Genomic DNA, 18,083 nt, shown 5'->3' on the forward strand with positions numbered 1-18,083 from the left:
GAGAGAGAGAGACAGAGAATGATAATTTCAGTATTTGCAAAGGCATGCCAAGAACTGTATAAATTACTATACACCCAAAATACAATGCACCCAAAGTATTTCATTTGGCTTTAAAAATCATGTTGCCAGAGAAAATTTAATGAAATGAGAAAATGATTACAACCTAAAGTTAGATGATAAACTTATGTAAATTTTACATGCATATGTGTATAAGAACAGTAGAAATGGTAATACTACTAAACAAATGTGTACGTGCCTATGTACACATGGAGGCTATAGGTTAGAACTGGGTGTCTTCCATAATCACACTCTACCTTAGTTATGGAGGCAGAATCATTCAGGAAACCTGGAATTCAAAGTCAGCCCCGGAATTCTTCTATTTTCACTTCTCAGCAACAAGCACTTTACTCTCCCAGCCAAAAACAATTTTTAAAAATTCTCTCTATTTTCGACAATAAACCTGAAAATCCCAGGATCTACCAACTCAATAAATATTGTTCTACGATGACAAATGAGTGCAGCTGTGACAGAACCCCCTTGTAATCCTAGCACTTGGGGAGGTAGAGACAAGAAGCATCAAGAAGTAAAGGTCACCAGCTGCGCGGAGAATTCGCGGCCGGCTTGGGCTACATGAGATCCTGTTGGGGGAGGACCAAAATAAAAAGCTGTTCTCTGAAGTAAAAATAAAATAAAATAAAGCTGTTTAACTATAAAAAAAAGAAGGGCTTAACAATAAACTTTAAAAGCTCCCTCAAAAAGCCAGGTGTGGTGGCACACATCTTTAGTCCCAGCACTTAGGAGACAGAGGATGGTGGGTCTCTGGAACTCAAGGTCAGCCTGGTCTACAGAGAGAGTTCTAGGCCAGCCAGGGCTACAAAGACCTTCTTCCAAGAAAAAAAGTAAACAAAAAATATACCTCGGTAAATATTAAAAAATACTTTTAATTGGCAATAAGGTAAATAAAACATGGAAATGAGAGAACCATACCAGAGGACAACTGCATTAAAATAACTCTGAAAAGAAGAGGGGAGAAAGGAATCAATGAAAGAGGGGAATCAATGAAATTACTGAAACTTTGAAGAAGATGAAGGAAACCGGTTTCCTGGGTTAAACGGCCCATCAATTATCTCGTACAATGAATGAATGGAATGTAAACTCAAACCAAAGAATGCATGACTGTTAATTTCTAAATGGTTGGGATAGTAAAAATTCTACCACAATAAGTAAAATATATATGACATCTATTGATAATAAGAAAATGATGAGGTTCAGATTTCATAGTGACTGCATTGGTTCAAGCAGCTCATTGACAAAACTTAATTCTGAAGGAAAAATATTTTCAACCTAAAAAGTTACAGTTGCAGTTCCAATCAAGTTTGGGGGTAAAATAAAGATGTTTTAATACATTTAAGATCACAATAAGGGTAGCCAGGCATGGTGGCACATGTCTTTAATCCCAGCACCCAGGAGGCAGAAACAGAAGGTTCTCTGTGAGTTCAAGGCCAGCCTGGGCTAAACAGTGAGATCTTGTCTCAAAACAAACAACAACAACAACAACAACAACAAAAAGATATCAACAAAGAGGCTGGGGAGATGGCTGAGTCAGTAAAATGCCCGCTGGACAAGCATGGAGACTTGAGTGAAAAGCCCCAGACCCTACCAAAGCACCAATTGGTAAACATCTCAGTGGTAGACCCTGTCTCAAAAAAAAATTAGGGGAAGTGGCTGAGGAGATTGGCTTAGCAGTTAAGAGCACTTACTACTCTTGCAGAGGACTCAGATTTAGCTTACAGCACCCACATGGTGACTCAGAAACACTTGTAACTATGGTTCCAGGGGATCTGTCTTACTCTTATGACCACCATCACAGGCTCCTGCATATACATACACTCAGGCACGTGTATATACACATAAAATAAATAAATCTTTTAAAAGTAAGATGGACACAAGAAAACAACCCACAGAATCAACTAATCAAGGTTCATAGAGGCTCACAGAGACTGAGTCAAAAATCATGGACCCTGTATGGGTCTGACCTAGGTGCTCTGCATATACATTATGGTTGTGTAGCTTGATGTTCTTGTGGGACTATTAACAGTGGAAGTGGGGGCTGTCTCTGACTCTTTCGCCTCCTTTTAGGACCCTTTTCCTCCTATTGGATTGCCTCATCAAGCCTTAATATGAGGGGATGTGCCCAGTCTTCTTATAACTTGATATGCTGTGTTTGGTTGATAACCCTGTGAGGCCGGCCCTTTTCTGAAGAGAAAGGAGGAGTAGATCTGGGGAAGAAGGGAGGATGGGAGGATGGACTGGGAGGAGAGGAGCGAGGAGAAACTTCAGTTAGTATGATATACGAGATAAGAATAAATTAAAAAGAAAAGCCGGGCAGTGGTGGTGCATGCCTTTAATCCCAGCACTCGGGAGGCAGAGTCAGGTTAATCTCTGTGAGTTTGAGGCCAGCCTGGTCTACGAAGTGAGTTCCAGGACAGCCAGAGCTGTTAAACAGAGAAACCCTGTCTCAGGAAAGACAAGGAAAAAAAAAAACAATCTTCTCCATGTCCCCCAAAAAAAGTAAGGCAGAGAATAACCAATGAAGATTCTAACATCAACCTCTCTCTCTCTCTCTCTCTCTCTCTCTCTCTCTCTCTCTCTCTCTCTCTCTCTGTCACACACACACCCACACACACACCCACACACACACACACACACACACACATGTGCACATGAATACAAACACCACATGCACACAAAAATAATTTTTCAAAGATCATAACAAAATTTATCTTTCATACTTCCTTTTCTGGAAGCTACTGGTTGATGACTATAAAATGGAAAAGTAACTCAAAGAAAAATAAAAGAAACAGAAAAGAGAACATTCAAAATCGTAGGAAAATAAAATAATGTCCGTGTGATGATTCCAGGATGACGGCCGTGTCTCAAGTGTAGCAAACAACAGTGATCCGGTTGAATCTTGGTGACTCAAGGGATTGGTGTCTTGCAGAATACTTATCAGTGAGTCCATCATATCATCTTTTCAGTCACAGGAACCTATTAAAAATGTGATTTCTTTCTCTTTTTTTTAAGATTTATTTATTTAGTATACAGCATGTATGACTGCAGGTCAGAAGAGGGCACCAGATCTCATTGTAGATCGTTGTGAGCCACCATGTGGTTGCTGGGAATTGAACTCAGGACCTCTGGAAGAGCAGTCAGTGCTCTTAACCTCTGAGCCATCTCTCCAGCCCAAAAAAAAATGTGATTTCTTAAAGCCCATGAGTAAATAGGAAAACAGAAAGACACCAAAAAATCATAATGGAAAATTAAACTAGAATAAAAGACGGAGAATCTCTTGATGACAACAGTGAGAAGTTCCATAACAGATGTGGAAAGCAAATCGTCCACTTTAAAGGGGAACTGGTATCTTGGAAGACACGGGAGTCACCATGTGCAGAATTGTACTGGGAGGCAATTGGAATCATGAGAAGACATGGATAAATACTATCGGTAAAGAAAATGAAAAACCAAGGCAATTAATAATGTCAAGAAAATAAGTGTGGAAAGCATAGTTATTACATAGCAATGTTCCTGACATACTGAAAGTAAAAAGAGGCATGAAAGAGCTCAGATTTAATCCAACTTACCTAGGAGTCAGTTGATAATGTGTGAGCTTAACATATATTTTATAATATCAGTGGCAGAGGAGGTGATTTAAAATGCCTAAAAATGACTGCATCTTGGGAGAGAAACAGAGAAGAGGTGAGAAGGCAGGGATCACTGTATTTGAAGTCTTTCAGTGTTTGATTTTTAAAAATAAAGGTTACGTTTTATTCTGGGGTAACATGAATTTTTAAATGTCAGTACCCTGGGGTTCTTACAAGTCTCATCGCCAGTAGAAGGCAGATAGGATGTGAGTCATTGCTGATGATAATAGGAAAAGGTAAATAATGCTAACAAATGTGAAAACTAGAAAAAAAATGACTTTTTTTTTTACCTTTTTAGAGCTTTATTAGGAGAGAGAGAGAGAGCCAAAGAGACACCAAAAATGACTTTTAATAAAAGGAAAGGTGCCTATAGAATTCTGAACAGACATAACCCAGAACAGAATCGACAAGATAAAGATCTACCACCAATGAAGGCACTGAACTCGGGCAGTTTAAGAGGCAAATTGCAATTAAACATGCAGAAGAAAACAATATGCCTATGTCTGTTCTGGTCTGCAAAAATAGATGGAAAGCTTCCTCACTCTGTGAGGCCAGGATGACAATCTACTACCCAAACCATGTAAGTTAAACATGAAGAAAGACTTAAAAATAGGATGATATATCAAATCTACCTGTGCATCAAACTAATTCATCGTGGTTAAGTTTAATTTATGTTAAGGACACAAGGGTTTAAAAGCTAAGTAACACATGGACAATTTAAAAAATATTTTGTGTAAGAAAAAGAAAACACCCTTGATTTTAAAGTCTCAGCTGGGCGGTGGCAACACACACCTTTAATCCCAGCACTTGGGAGGCAAAGGCAGAAGAATGTCTGAGTTCGAGGCCAGCCTGGTCTACAAACAGAGTTCCAGGACAGTCAGAGCTGTTACTCAGAGAAACCCTGTATTGAAACAAACAAACAAAAATCTCAGTGTTTTTCTTTGAGAGCAACTGTCATAAACATGGAATTTCAAAGCACTTAATCAAATGCGAATCTGACCTACTGGCTACAGCCAATGTTAGGGCATTTGCTGGTATTGGAGATCTTGGCAATTAATACCAATATATAGTACTTAGGGCAGATGGAGTGTGAAAATTGTGGAGAAAAAAGTATTATAGAAAGTATAGAAGAGGAGTGAAGACCTTGGAAGTGGAAAAATTATCCAATTCACAAGAAACTGGAAAAAAAAAACCCTAGTTCTGTGTTAGTATTCATTATTGCTAAGTGGTTTACAAATAACACATTTGTGGACTTCTTGGTGGAGGTTTGTTTCTCTTTTATAATCTTTACCGTCAACTTTTAAAACAAGAGATTTTTAGATTTTCTTAAATTTTGGTGAAGAATCAGAGTTTAATGTAAATCCTGGGGCAGAATGCCTTTAATGGGCCGTCTTTCTGCTGAATTCTTGAGGAAGACAATAGCACGTGTACAACGCAAGGTGGCGCTGCAGGCTAAAAAGAGGAAAGGGAAGAGCCGGGAAGTGGGGAACCTAACAAAGAATAGTCTAGGTTTCCGACAAAGCCATAGGGGATGATATAACGGCAGCAAGCGCTGGGAGAAGGTGCCTCTCTCCTTTCACAGGAATTGCTAGTATCCAGATCATTCCTAAGGATTCCAAGCTGCTTGCATTCCAGGGAGCTGCTTGAGGCTAAGCAGAAGGATTTTTGTTTTTATTTTGAACGTCTGAGAAAGAATGGAGGCCAGATTGGAGCGAGCTGTGCAGAAAAGGCAAGTACTGTTTCTTTGTGTGTTTCTGGGAGCGTCTTGGGCTGGCGCCGAACAGCTTCAGTATTTTGTGGCGGAGGAAACGGAGAGAGGCACGCCCCTGGCCAATCTAGCTAAGGATTTGGGGTTGGGGCTGGGGGAACTGTCAGCTCGAGGGCCTAGAATTGTCTCAGACCAAAACACGGGGTTTTTACTGCTCAGCTCGCTTACGGGAGACTTAATTCTAAATGAAAAGCTGGACCGGGAGGAACTGTGCGGCCCCACGGAGCCCTGTGTGCTGACTTTCCAGTTGCTGTTGGAAAACCCATTTCAGATTCATCGGGCTGCGCTGCATGTCAAAGATATAAATGATAATTCCCCAGTCTTTCTAGACAAGGAAATTCCCTTGAAAATATCAGAAAGCACAACTCCAGGGGCAACATTTCTCTTGGAGAGGGCGCAGGATTCCGATGTGGGGACGAACAGCCTGAGTAACTACACCATCAGTCCCAACGCGTATTTCCACATTCACGTGCATGATGGAGGGGAGGGCACTGTCTTTCCCGAATTGGTACTGGATCAAACGCTGGACCGAGAAGAAACAGCAGAGTTCACTTTAACGCTCACAGCCTTAGATGGTGGATCTCCGCCCAGATCCGGGACAGCCCTGGTTCGAATCCTGGTGTTAGACATAAATGACAACTCGCCCGAGTTCGTGCAGCCCCTCTACAGGGTACAGTTACCTGAAAACACCCCGGTTGGCTCCTTGGTTGTTGCTGTGTCCGCCAGGGATTTAGACACGGGAAGTTACGGACAGATAGCATACGCATTTTTCTATGCCACTGAAAGAATTCTCCAAACGTTTCAAATCAATTCTACAACCGGCCATCTTTATCTTAAAGGTGAGCTCGACTACGAAGCAATTCAAACTTACTCGATAACTACACAGGCCAAAGACAGCGGGGGACTTTCTGGAAAGTGCACTGTGGTTGTGGAGGTACTGGATGTAAATGATAACCCACCTGAACTTCTCATGTCTTCGCTTACTAGCCCAATTGCTGAAAACTCACCAGAGACGGTCGTTGCTGTTTTCAGAATTAGAGACAGAGATTCGGGAAACAATGGGAAAACCATGTGCTCCATACCACATGATCTCCCTTTTGTCCTGAAGCCATCCGTGGAAAATTTCTATACTTTAGTAACAGAGACGCCTTTAGATAGAGAATCGCACTCTGAGTACAACATCACCATCACAGTCACTGACATGGGCACACCCAGGCTCACAACCCAGCACACCATAACAGTGCAGGTGTCTGACGTCAACGACAACGCCCCCGCCTTCACACAAACCTCCTACACCCTGTTTGTCCAGGAGAACAACAGCCCTGCCCTGCACATAGGCACCATCAGCGCCACAGACTCAGACTCAGGCTCCAATGCCCACATCACCTACTCTCTGCTGCCGGCACACGACCTGCAGCTGGGCCTGGCCTCGCTCTTCTCGATCAACGCCAACAACGGGCAGCTCTTCGCGCTCAGGGCGCTGGACTATGAGGCTCTGCAGACCTTCGAGTTCCACGTGGGCGCCACAGACCAAGGCTCTCCTGCACTCAGCAGCCAGGCGCTGGTGCGAGTGCTGGTGCTCGACGCCAACGACAATGCGCCCTTCGTGCTCTACCCGCTGCAGAACGCCTCTGCACCCTGCACAGAGCTGCTGCCCAGGGCGGCAGAGCCAGGCTACCTGGTCACCAAGGTGGTGGCAGTGGACCGCGACTCTGGACAGAATGCCTGGCTGTCCTTCCAGCTGCTCAAGGCCACGGAGCCCGGGCTGTTCAGCGTGTGGGCTCACAATGGCGAGGTGCGCACCTCCAGGCTGCTGAGTGAGCGCGATGCTCCCAAGCACAGGCTGCTGCTGCTGGTCAAGGACAATGGAGATCCTCCAAGGTCTGCCAGTGTCACTCTGCATGTGCTGCTGGTGGATGGCTTCTCTCAGCCCTACCTGCCTCTGCCAGACGTGGCGCGCGACCTCGTGCAGGATGAGGACGTGCTCACTCTGTACCTGGTCATTGCCTTGGCTTCTGTGTCTTCCATCTTCCTGTTGTCTGTGCTGCTGTTCGTGGGGGTGAGGCTGTGCAGGAGGGCCAGGGCGGCTTCTCTGGGTGGCTGTTCTGTGCCTGAGGGACATTTTCCTGGCCACCTGGTGGATGTCAGCGGCGCTGGAACCCTGTCCCACGGCTACCAGTATGAGGTATGCCTGACTGGAGAGTCAGGGATAACCAGCGAATTTAAGTTCCTAAAACCAATTGTTCCCAACTTTCTAACCGAAAGCATGGGGAGAGAAGCAGAATAAAAACTAAAGATTTCTACCTCCGGATGCAGCCCTAATTTAAAGCATGTCCTTGTTGAGTGTAGGAGAATGATTTTATGCTAACATCTCGAGGTTAATTAAATTAGTTCAGAAAAGACTTCCTTTGGTTATTCCCAAGAACTTTCTCTAAAGCATGAAATGCATGAGTTGTATGCTATCTCAAATTTAATTTGATCCCTCTTTGTTTTTAAGCTTTTGTTGAAATGCAATCTATTAAATGACAAATCTTGCTAAGTATGGTTTCAATTGTTTTTCCACCATCTAATTTCTTCACTGATGCTTATGTCCTGAGTTGATTGGAATCACATGTAGAAATCCCTACCTTACATTTGGGGAGATTATACCACACAGACTTTTTAAAAGTTTCTTATTAATTACTGTGCATAGTACATAATTTCATCACTTTTTGGAGACATGGTCTCCCTGTGTCCAGGATGGCCTTGAACTCTTGATCCTCCTGCCCAAAGTGCTGGACTTACAGGCATCAGCCTATTTCACTACTTTATTTCAGAAGAAACCAGTGAGTAGCTGTATTTCAATAACAAGCAAGTAGACATTCACAGAGACTTGGTTAAGTTCCACAATTATTAACTAGCAAAGCAGAGTACCTCCTAATATTTTCTGTTTTGTTTTTCTTATTTGACATGTGAGAGAGTCCTCATTCTGTCCATCTCCAGGCAGGTGACCTTGCAACAATATTATGTCGTTTTCTATCATTAGGTATTATCTGTCATACTCACATTGCTCACTGGTCTCTCCTGTGTTCAGAAATAGCAATGCTCCCCTTCACCTGTAGTCCTATTTCCTTATAAACTGACAATCCTTCTTTTGGGGTTTATTACCCAACTATTATTAAAGCTGTGACTTAACCAAATCTCAGGTTCTAAAAAATGTTTGTTTCTGGGCATGGTAGAACATGTCTTTAATTGCAGCACTTAGGAGGCACATACAGGGGGATCTCTATGAGTTTGAGACCAGCCTATTATACAATGAAAGTTCCATGACAGCCAAGGCTGCATAGAGAGACCCCTGTCTCAGAAGATGGAGGAGAAGAGGAGGAGAGGGGCAGGAGGAGGAGGAAGGGGTGGAGGAAGAGGTTTGGAACAACATCTGTTTCTCATTTGTAAGATAGGGAGTCCTCAGCAATCCTAGGACCTAGATTCTAATACCTCATCTGTAGATGAGGAAAGTAAGGTGGAGAGGGTAAATAAATTTCCCAAGGATCACAACTGTTTCTGTGGTTCACCACAATAAAATATATAATTCCCCAAATCTTCTGTTTCTAGATAAATGCATGCATACATATGTGTATATTTCTTGCATCTATTTTTCCTCCCGGGCTGTTATTTAAATTTGTACCCTTTGTTCAAAGCTCAGTTAGCATTACTGAAAGCATCTCCACCAATGTTATTTCTCCTGTGTGGCTTTCGGGCAGTTGTCTGCTCCAGAAGGCAAAGCCGTAGGAGAGGTAATGCAGCCTTACCTTGCCCACTGCTGGATACAGGCAGCTTTAGGCTTTTTACATCCATTTTCATCCCACAAAATGTTAAGATACAGTGAGAACACATGGCGGCGCTGTAGGATAAGAAAGTAAAACTAGAAGGCAGCGGTGGCTCCATTAATAGGATTTTAAAAAAAAAAAAAGGAAACGGAAAGAAGAAACCTTCTGAAGCCTGGAAGCCCAGAGAAGCTCTGACACTTCAGAGAGGAGGTCTGTGCCCTCGGGAAAGGACTGGAATAATTCTCAGGTATCTAGTGAATAACTACAGTACCAGATACCAGGGAGAATTTACAGTTCTGCTAAAACATCCTCCAGGACGCTGCACCACCACAAACAATGGAGGCCAGCAGGAAACTCCCTTGCAGACAAAGGCAAGTCCCTTTTTTCTTTTTCCTATTAGGATTGTCTCTGGCAAGTGCCGGGGAACTGAGGCGCTATTCTGTGGTGGAGGAAAGGGAGGGTAGGTCCTTTGTAACCAATTTAGTAAATGACCTAGGTCTCAGGCAGCTGGAGCTCTCCAGACGAGGGGTTAAGGTCGTTTCGAAGGGGAACAAACTACATTTGCAGCTGGATCAGGAGACGGGGGATTTGCTATTAATTGAGAAAGTGGACCGAGAGGAACTGTGTGGGCACACAGAGCCATGCCTGCTCCGTTTTCAAGTGCTGCTTGACAATCCCTTAGATATTTTTCAAGCTGAGCTGGAAGTTACAGACATAAACGACCATTCTCCAGCATTCCTGGACAAAGAAATCATGCTAAAGATATCAGAAAGCAGTCTTCCTGGGACTACATTTCCTCTGAAGAATGCTCAGGACATGGATGTGGGTCAAAATGGCATTGACAACTACCTTGTCAGTTCCAATTCCTATTTCCACGTGCTTACTCGAAAACGCAGCGATGGCAAGAAATATCCTGAGCTGGTTCTAGACAGAGCATTGGACAGAGAGGAGGAAGCTGAGCTCAGGCTAATCCTCACAGCACAGGATGGCGGCTCTCCACCTAGGTCTGGCACCACTGAGGTCCACATTGAAGTCCTGGACATCAATGACAATGCCCCTCAATTTGAGCAGCTTTTTTATAGGGTGCAGATCCCCGAGGATAGTCCAATAGGCTTTCTGATCATCACTGTCTCGGCTACAGATAAGGACATAGGAGTCAATGGAGAGATCTCCTATTCACTTTTCCAGGCTTCAGATGATATTAGCAAGACCTTTTCGATCCATCCCTTGACAGGGGAAGTGCAATTGAAAGAACAACTTGATTTTGAAAAGACTCAGTCCTATGAAGTCAATATTGAGGCCAGAGATGCTGGAACATTTACTGGAAAATGCACGATTCTGACCCAAGTCATGGATGTGAATGACCACGCTCCCGAGATTATCCTGTCTGCGTTCACCAACCCCATCCCGGAGAATTTGCCAGAAACTATGGTGGCAGTTTTTAGCGTTTCTGATCTAGATTCAGGAGAAAATGGAAAAATAAGCTGTTCCATTCAGGATGATATACCCTTCTTCCTAAAGCCTACTGGGGAAAACTTTTACACGCTATTAACACAAAAACCACTGGATAGAGAGACTATAGTCGAGTACAACATCACCATCACAGTCACCGACATGGGCACACCCAGGCTCACAACCCAGCACACCATAACAGTTCAGGTGTCCGATGTCAATGACAATGCCCCCGCCTTCACACAAACCTCCTACACCCTGTTTGTCCAAGAGAACAACAGCCCCGCCCTGCACATAGGCACCATCAGGGCTACAGACTCAGACTCAGGCTCCAATGCCCACATCACCTACTCTCTGCTGCCCACCCACGACCCGCAGCTGGCCCTCTCTTCATTGGTCTCCATCAACGCCGACAATGGGCAGCTCTTCGCGCTCAGGGCGCTGGACTACGAGGACCTGCAGACCTTCGAGTTCCACGTGGGAGCCAAAGACCAAGGCTCTCCTGCACTCAGCAGCCAGGCGCTGGTGCGTGTGCTGGTGCTGGACGCCAACGACAATGCGCCCTTCGTGCTCTACCCGCTGCAGAACGCCTCTGCACCCTGCACAGAGCTGCTGCCCAGGGCGGCAGAGCCAGGCTACCTGGTCACCAAGGTGGTGGCAGTGGACCGCGACTCTGGACAGAATGCCTGGCTGTCCTTCCAGCTGCTCAAGGCCACAGAGCCCGGGCTGTTCAGCGTGTGGGCTCACAATGGCGAGGTGCGCACCTCCAGGCTGCTGAGTGAGCGCGATGCTCCCAAGCACAGGCTGCTGCTGCTGGTCAAGGACAATGGAGATCCTCCAAGGTCTGCCAGTGTCACTCTGCATGTGCTGCTGGTGGATGGCTTCTCTCAGCCCTACCTGCCTCTGCCAGAGGTGGCGCGCGACCTCGTGCAGGATGAGGACGCGCTCACTCTGTATCTGGTCATTGCCTTGGCTTCTGTGTCTTCCATCTTCCTGTTGTCTGTGCTGCTGTTCGTGGGGGTGAGGCTGTGCAGGAGGGCCAGGGCGGCCTCTCTGGGAGGCTGCTCTGTGCCTGAGGGACACTTTCGTGGCCACCTGGTGGATGTCAGTGAGGCAGGGACGCTGTCCCAGAGCTACCAGTATGAGGTGTGTCTGAGGGGAGACTCTGGGACAGGTGAGTTCAAATTCCTGAAACCAATTTTACCTAATTTCCAAGACCATCCTCTTGGATCAGAAATGGGAGGAAATTCCAACTGTAGGAACGACTTGGGTTTCGGCATTCAGTTAAAATAACTGTTTTGTTTTTAACATGGGTAGTGTTTTTTGTTGTTGGAAACTCAAATTACTGTTCTTGCTGTGCCCATTTTGAAAATTTGAAGCATGGTGAAAACTTGTTTTCAGGATATTCTGGCCATGGTCTTAGTGAGAGTATCTCGTCTTTTCTCCAGACCGGAAGGTTAAATGTTCTGATCTTGTCTCTCTAACATGTCACTAGTTGTACAAATCCTTGTTCTACGATAGCTTAGGAATATACAAGAGAAGAGACGGAAAATCAGTTCAACCCAATCAGACGCGGTTTAGTGTGTGTTCTGTTCCTAGTTGTGAGCCATCGAGAACATATGACATGGCATTGCTCAAATGCCTCGAAATCTAATCAGAAAGGGGGAAAGAGGAGGCACTGGCTTGTGCTTTATTCGGCCTCCAGTGGACTAACTTCTTTATTGGTGTTTTCTCTTAAAAATGTTACATAGCTGCATGGCTCTTCTTTTGCCCGTTATTGTTTTTAATATCACGATTTTAAACTGCTTTCCACTGTGCTTTGTTGGTGTTGAGGGTACAGAAAGCCGCCTTATTTACCTGCTAAGCTGAAATAGCATGGCAGTAAAATTGACTTTTCTCTTCTAAGAAATGTTGGCCAGTGAAAGAAACTGTACCTGACAATATTCATTCTTTCTCCCTGCCCCCTTCTTCACTGTCAGATTCCAAATTCCATTCTGGCTATTTGTGTGTTTAGTCAAAAGAATACATTTTCACAGTTTTCTTTGGCAAATAGATCTGGGCATGTGGCTGGGGTAAAGTGAGATGTAAAAAGAAGCAGCTTCCAAAGCCTTTCAGTTGAGGATAAACCCAGGGCCCCAGGCATGCTAGGTTAGGATGGTATCACTGATATACGACTGCAAACCTCCAAGAACACTTTCAAAGGGAGAGATCTCCACCTGAAAGGGGATTCCCACCTTTTCAACCCTTTAATGTGGTTCTCAACTTGTTGATCTCGACACCTCTGGGGTCATATAGTATATCAGACATCCTGCCTATCAGATATTTACATTAATATTCATAACAGTAGCAAGATTATAGTTATGAAGTAGCAACAAAATAGTATTATGGTTGGAGGATCACCACGTGAGAAACTCTATTAAAGGGTCACAGCATTATTAAGAAGGTTGAGAATCGCTGCTTTAAAACTATGTTCTCCCTGGAATGTGTATGGTCTGATGAGTGCACATGTAGGTTCTATGATAGGAATGGTGGGCTGAAATAGTATGGAATGAACTTAATAGAGAAGGGGTCCTGGATGACTCAGGGGTTGTCATATTATTCCCTCTGTTGCCAGTTTCTAATTATACATAGATATGTCTGCGTGTGGGTATGTACATATGGGTTCAGGTACCCTCAGAGGCATTAGATCTCTTTGATCTGGAGTCACAAAGGGCCCTGAGCTGCCTATCCTGGGTTCTGAGAGCCAAATTCAGGTCCTCTACAAAAGCAACAAGTACTCTTAACCACAGAGCAGTCTCTCCAGCCCTTACATTCATTATGTTTTAAATCTTTTCATAAACCCCACTACACACACATACATATGGGAGTCTTCATGGTAACATTGTTCAGAAAAGCAAAAGGGTAGAAACATTCCAAATGCCAAATAAACGTGAGCCTGCTACAGTCAGAAAAAGTAATAAAAATACTGATACATGCCAGAGTTTGGATGAATCTTGAAAGTATCAGGCCAAGGGAGGGAAGCTGACCTCAGAAATCCACATTATTCTGTCATTCTATTCGTATGGAAGTCTACAATAGAGGACTCCATAGAAATCAAAAAGGAGACTACTTATTCCTTTGGGGTCTGCATAGGAAAAAAGAGGAAATAATATGATGGTAGTTAAGGGATGTGAGGTTCTTCTTTGGTGTAAGATAGATGCTCCAAAACTGACATTGATGATGGATGCACCACTTTGTGTATATATTAAAGGGCTCCAAGCTTTACTTTAAATGGATGTATTTAATTGTATGTTATATCCCAAAGCAGTATATTACAAGACACATGCATTATTCATGCCAAATATAAAAATCAATCCATGTCCACATATGTCTATTTATGAAATAATTTTCTGGTAATTGAACGGTGGGAAAACCTACCATTCCTTCCCTTGGATGTTGGAGAGAAGACGGAGTCCATTCCTTCTTTAATAAAGCATGTCTACATTCTGTAGAATTCACTAGTTGAAATTTTTTGCATTGCCCACTCATTTCTAACTCCGTGGTGTGCAGGTGTGCATGACGAAAAATACGTGCCTGTGAAACATTCCCCGTGCTAATTTTGAGACTTTGCCCCTCAATGCAAATGTTGATTACACTATCTTAGTCATTGACACATCAGCAGCATTAAATACTCAATACTGTGAATGAAAGTTTATTTTTGTATTTAGTTTTATGCAATACCTCAGTGTTTTATTTATACGCACAAAAGCAACTTGAAAAAAGTTAGCGATTCACATTATATAGTTTACTCCACATGTCTTGGAGAATTTTGTCTCCTGTTAAATCTGAACATGTAAGGCTCCGTGAGGCCGCGCGGTGGCGCTGCAGGTTAAGAAGACAGCACAGGAATTGCTTCTGCGATATCCTTCTCCGGGCCAGTTTCTCACCACCTAGAAGCAAAAGACGCGCTTTCCTCAGCCAAAGCAAGAGCGAGTGTAAAACCTTAAATATTCTATTTGGAGGCTTGATTCTGACGTTCTGGACTGTGAGACGGTGCTCTCAGGATCCTGGGCATAGGCGAAGCTACTGTGAAGCAAACAGGAAAGAGGAAAGAGCCATGGAGACTGCGTGGATGCACAATCTGAGGCAAAGGCAAGTCCTGATTTTCTTTGTTTTGCTGAGTGTGTCTGAGGCAGGCACGGAGCTGGGTCCCTATTTCATACAGGAAGAAATGGAGAGGGGTTCCTTTGTGACAAATCTTGGGAAAGATCTGGGTGTGGAGCTGGCAGAGATTTCCACCCGCCGGGCTCGGATCATTTCCCAGGAAAATAAAGAGTATTTGCAGTTCAATGTTCAGTCTGGAGATTTGCTCATAAACAAGAAACTAGATAGAGAGGAGCTATGTGGCTCCATTGAACCTTGTGTTCTACACTTCCAAGTGTTAATGGAAAACCCTTTAGAGGTATTTCAGGCTGAACTGAGGGTGAAGGACATAAACGACCATTCTCCAGTGTTCAGTGAAAAGGAAATGATACTGAGAATACCAGAAAACAGTCCTCTGGGAAACACATTCCCTTTAAATAATGCTCTGGATTCAGACGTAGAAATTAACAACATTCAGAGCTATGAAGTCAACTCCAACTCTCATTTCCTGGTTGTAACCCGCAACCGCAGCGATGGCAGGAAGTACCCAGAGCTGGTGCTGGAGAAAGAACTGGATCGGGAGGAGGAGCCAGAGCTGAGGTTAACCCTGACAGCCTTGGATGGTGGCTCTCCTCCCCGGTCTGGGACCGCGCAGGTTCTCATTGAAGTAGTAGACACCAACGATAACGCACCCGAGTTTCAGCAGCCAACTTACCAAGTGCAAATTCCAGAGAACCGCCCCACAGGGTCCCTGGTAGTCACAGTCTCAGCCAGTGACTTAGACAGTGGAGATAATGGAAAAGTACTGTACGCACTCTCTCAGCCTTCAGAAGATATCAGTAAAACATTAGAAGTAAATCCTGTAACAGGGGAAATTCGGCTACGAAAAGAGGTAGATTTTGAAACAATTCCCTCTTATGAAGTGGATATTAAGGCCACGGATGGGGGAGGTCTCTCAGGAAAATGCACTCTGCTCCTGCAAGTGGTGGACGTGAATGACAACCCCCCAGAAGTGATGCTGTCTGCACTTAACAGCCCAGTTCCAGAAAACTCTCCGGATGAGGTAGTTGCTGTTTTCAGTGTTAGAGATCCTGACTCAGGGAAAAATGGAAAGGTGATTTCCTCCATCCAGGAGGACCTTCCCTTTCTTCTAAAACCTTCAGGAAAGAACTTTTACACTTTAATAACCAAGAGAGCGCTAGACAGGGAAGAAAGAGAGCAATACACCATCATCATCACAGTCACCGATATGGGCACACCCAGGCTCACAACCCAGCACACCATAACAGTGCAGGTCTCTGATGTCAACGACAATCCCCCTGCCTTCACACAAACCACCTACACCCTGTTTGTCCAGGAGAACAACAGCCCTGCCCTGCACATAGGCACCATCAGTGCCACAGACTCAGACTCAGGCTCCAATGCCCACATCACCTACTCTCTGCTGCCCACCCACGACCCACAGTTGGCCCTAGACTCGCTCATCTCCATCAATGCCGACAACGGGCAGCTCTTCGCTCTCAGGGCGCTGGACTACGAGGACCTGCAGACCTTCGAGTTCCACGTGGGCGCCACAAACCAAGGCTCTCCTGCGCTCAGCAGCCAGGCGCTGGTGCGTGTGCTGGTGCTGGACGCCAACGACAATGTGCCCTTCGTGCTCTACCCGCTGCAGAACGCCTCTGCACCCTGCACAGAGCTGCTGCCCAGGGCGGCAGAGCCAGGCTACCTGGTCACCAAGGTGGTGGCAGTGGACCGCGACTCTGGACAGAATGCCTGGCTGTCCTTCCAGCTGCTCAAGGCCACAGAGCCCGGGCTGTTCAGCGTGTGGGCTCACAATGGCGAGGTGCGCACCTCCAGGCTGCTGAGTGAGCGCGATGCTCCCAAACACAGGCTGCTGCTGCTGGTCAAGGACAATGGAGATCCTCCAAGGTCTGCCAGTGTCACTCTGCATGTGCTGCTGGTGGATGGCTTCTCTCAGCCCTACCTGCCTCTGCCAGAGGTGGCGCGCGACCCCGCCCAGGATGAGGATGCGCTCACACTGTACCTGGTCATTGCCTTGGCTTCTGTGTCTTCCATCTTCCTGTTGTCTGTGCTGCTGTTCGTGGGGGTGAGGCTGTGCAGGAGGGCCAGGGCGGCCTCTCTGGGTGGCTGCTCTGTGCCTGAGGGACACTTTCCTGGCCACCTGGTGGATGTCAGTGGGGCGGGGACCCTGTCCCAGAGCTACCAGTATGAGGTATGTCTGATGGGCGATTCTTCTGGGACCAGCGATTTTAAATTCGTGAAGCCAGTTCTCACTAGCTCCCTGCCCCAGTGCTCTGGGAAAGAAATAGTGGAAAATTCTACCCTCCGGAATAGTTTTGGATTTAATCACTATTAGAAAGCTCCTTACTAGATACTTACTTCCTAATATTCTTGTTGATTAGTTAAGTTCTGTATACCTGTTACTAACAACAATTTTAATTTTCACTTTACTCATCCGTGTTCAGGTTTATGCTTAATGTTGTAGGGCTGGTTTTACTCTTATTTATTGCATAGAATTTCTTCATAGGATCCCAGTAACTGAAAAGGCTTTATCTACACAGTTAAAGTGATTGTTAAAACTTTTCTACCACTTTGCCCTTGTTGACTTCATTAGCTCTGCACATTTCATGTAAGCGTTCTGTTTCTAGACTTCTTGAACTATTAAAATATTACACTGCTTGTTATGTACACATATACTACTCTGGTATTTCTGCATTCCTTTTCTCTTCTGGCAGTCTTGTTGATTACTCCTTGGTTTTCATTATATATAATAGTTATCTAATGCCATCCTAGTATTTTATAGTTCTATTTCTCTTTGTTTATATATCTTGATTTAAAATCTATTTCTGTCATAAGTAATAGAAGCATCTAGTCAATCTGAGAACAAACATATTGTAAGATATTGTTTGTGTAGATGTGTCTAAATTTGTGGCCATGAAGGCAAATGTTGGCATTCTAAGGCATCAAACAGAAGCATTTAATAATTTGCTTTAATTCTGCATGGAAACCTTAGATAGACATTGAGTTTTCAGTGGCTTACAATCCAGTTGCATTCTGCTGAATAAACAGTATATGTGTATCACCAAGCAGATGTGGTGACTTTTCTGTGCAGCAGAGTTGGGGTTTGGGGCTCTATCTAATCTTTTTCATGTACATATCCTAAGGTTCAATCTATATCATTTGCTTTTAGTGGGAAAGTTAGAACATCTGAAT

At 44.6% G+C, this 18,083-nt stretch overlaps 3 protein-coding genes across 3 annotated transcripts; all 3 read left to right on the forward strand.

Annotated features, from left to right (window-relative positions):
* Nucleotides 1–5,238: 5,238 nt before the first annotated feature.
* On the forward strand, nucleotides 5,239–7,756 carry LOC131895700 (protocadherin beta-7-like). Its single transcript, XM_059246184.1, has one exon. The coding sequence runs from the start codon at nucleotides 5,396–5,398 to the stop codon at nucleotides 7,754–7,756; it is 2,361 nt and encodes a 786-aa protein (XP_059102167.1). The 5' UTR covers nucleotides 5,239–5,395.
* Nucleotides 7,757–9,485: 1,729 nt separating this feature from the next.
* On the forward strand, nucleotides 9,486–12,426 carry LOC131895657 (protocadherin beta-13-like). Its single transcript, XM_059246134.1, has one exon. The coding sequence runs from the start codon at nucleotides 9,612–9,614 to the stop codon at nucleotides 12,018–12,020; it is 2,409 nt and encodes an 802-aa protein (XP_059102117.1). The 5' UTR covers nucleotides 9,486–9,611; the 3' UTR covers nucleotides 12,021–12,426.
* Nucleotides 12,427–14,654: 2,228 nt separating this feature from the next.
* LOC131895658 (protocadherin beta-16-like) lies at nucleotides 14,655–18,054 on the forward strand. Its single transcript, XM_059246135.1, has one exon. It carries the CDS (start codon nucleotides 14,824–14,826, stop codon nucleotides 17,224–17,226), a length of 2,403 nt encoding a protein of 800 aa, XP_059102118.1. The 5' UTR covers nucleotides 14,655–14,823; the 3' UTR covers nucleotides 17,227–18,054.
* Nucleotides 18,055–18,083: the final 29 nt, after the last annotated feature.

Source organism: Peromyscus eremicus, chromosome 19 (genome assembly GCF_949786415.1).
Source record: "Peromyscus eremicus chromosome 19, PerEre_H2_v1, whole genome shotgun sequence".
Taxonomy (NCBI): Eukaryota; Metazoa; Chordata; class Mammalia; order Rodentia; family Cricetidae; genus Peromyscus; species Peromyscus eremicus.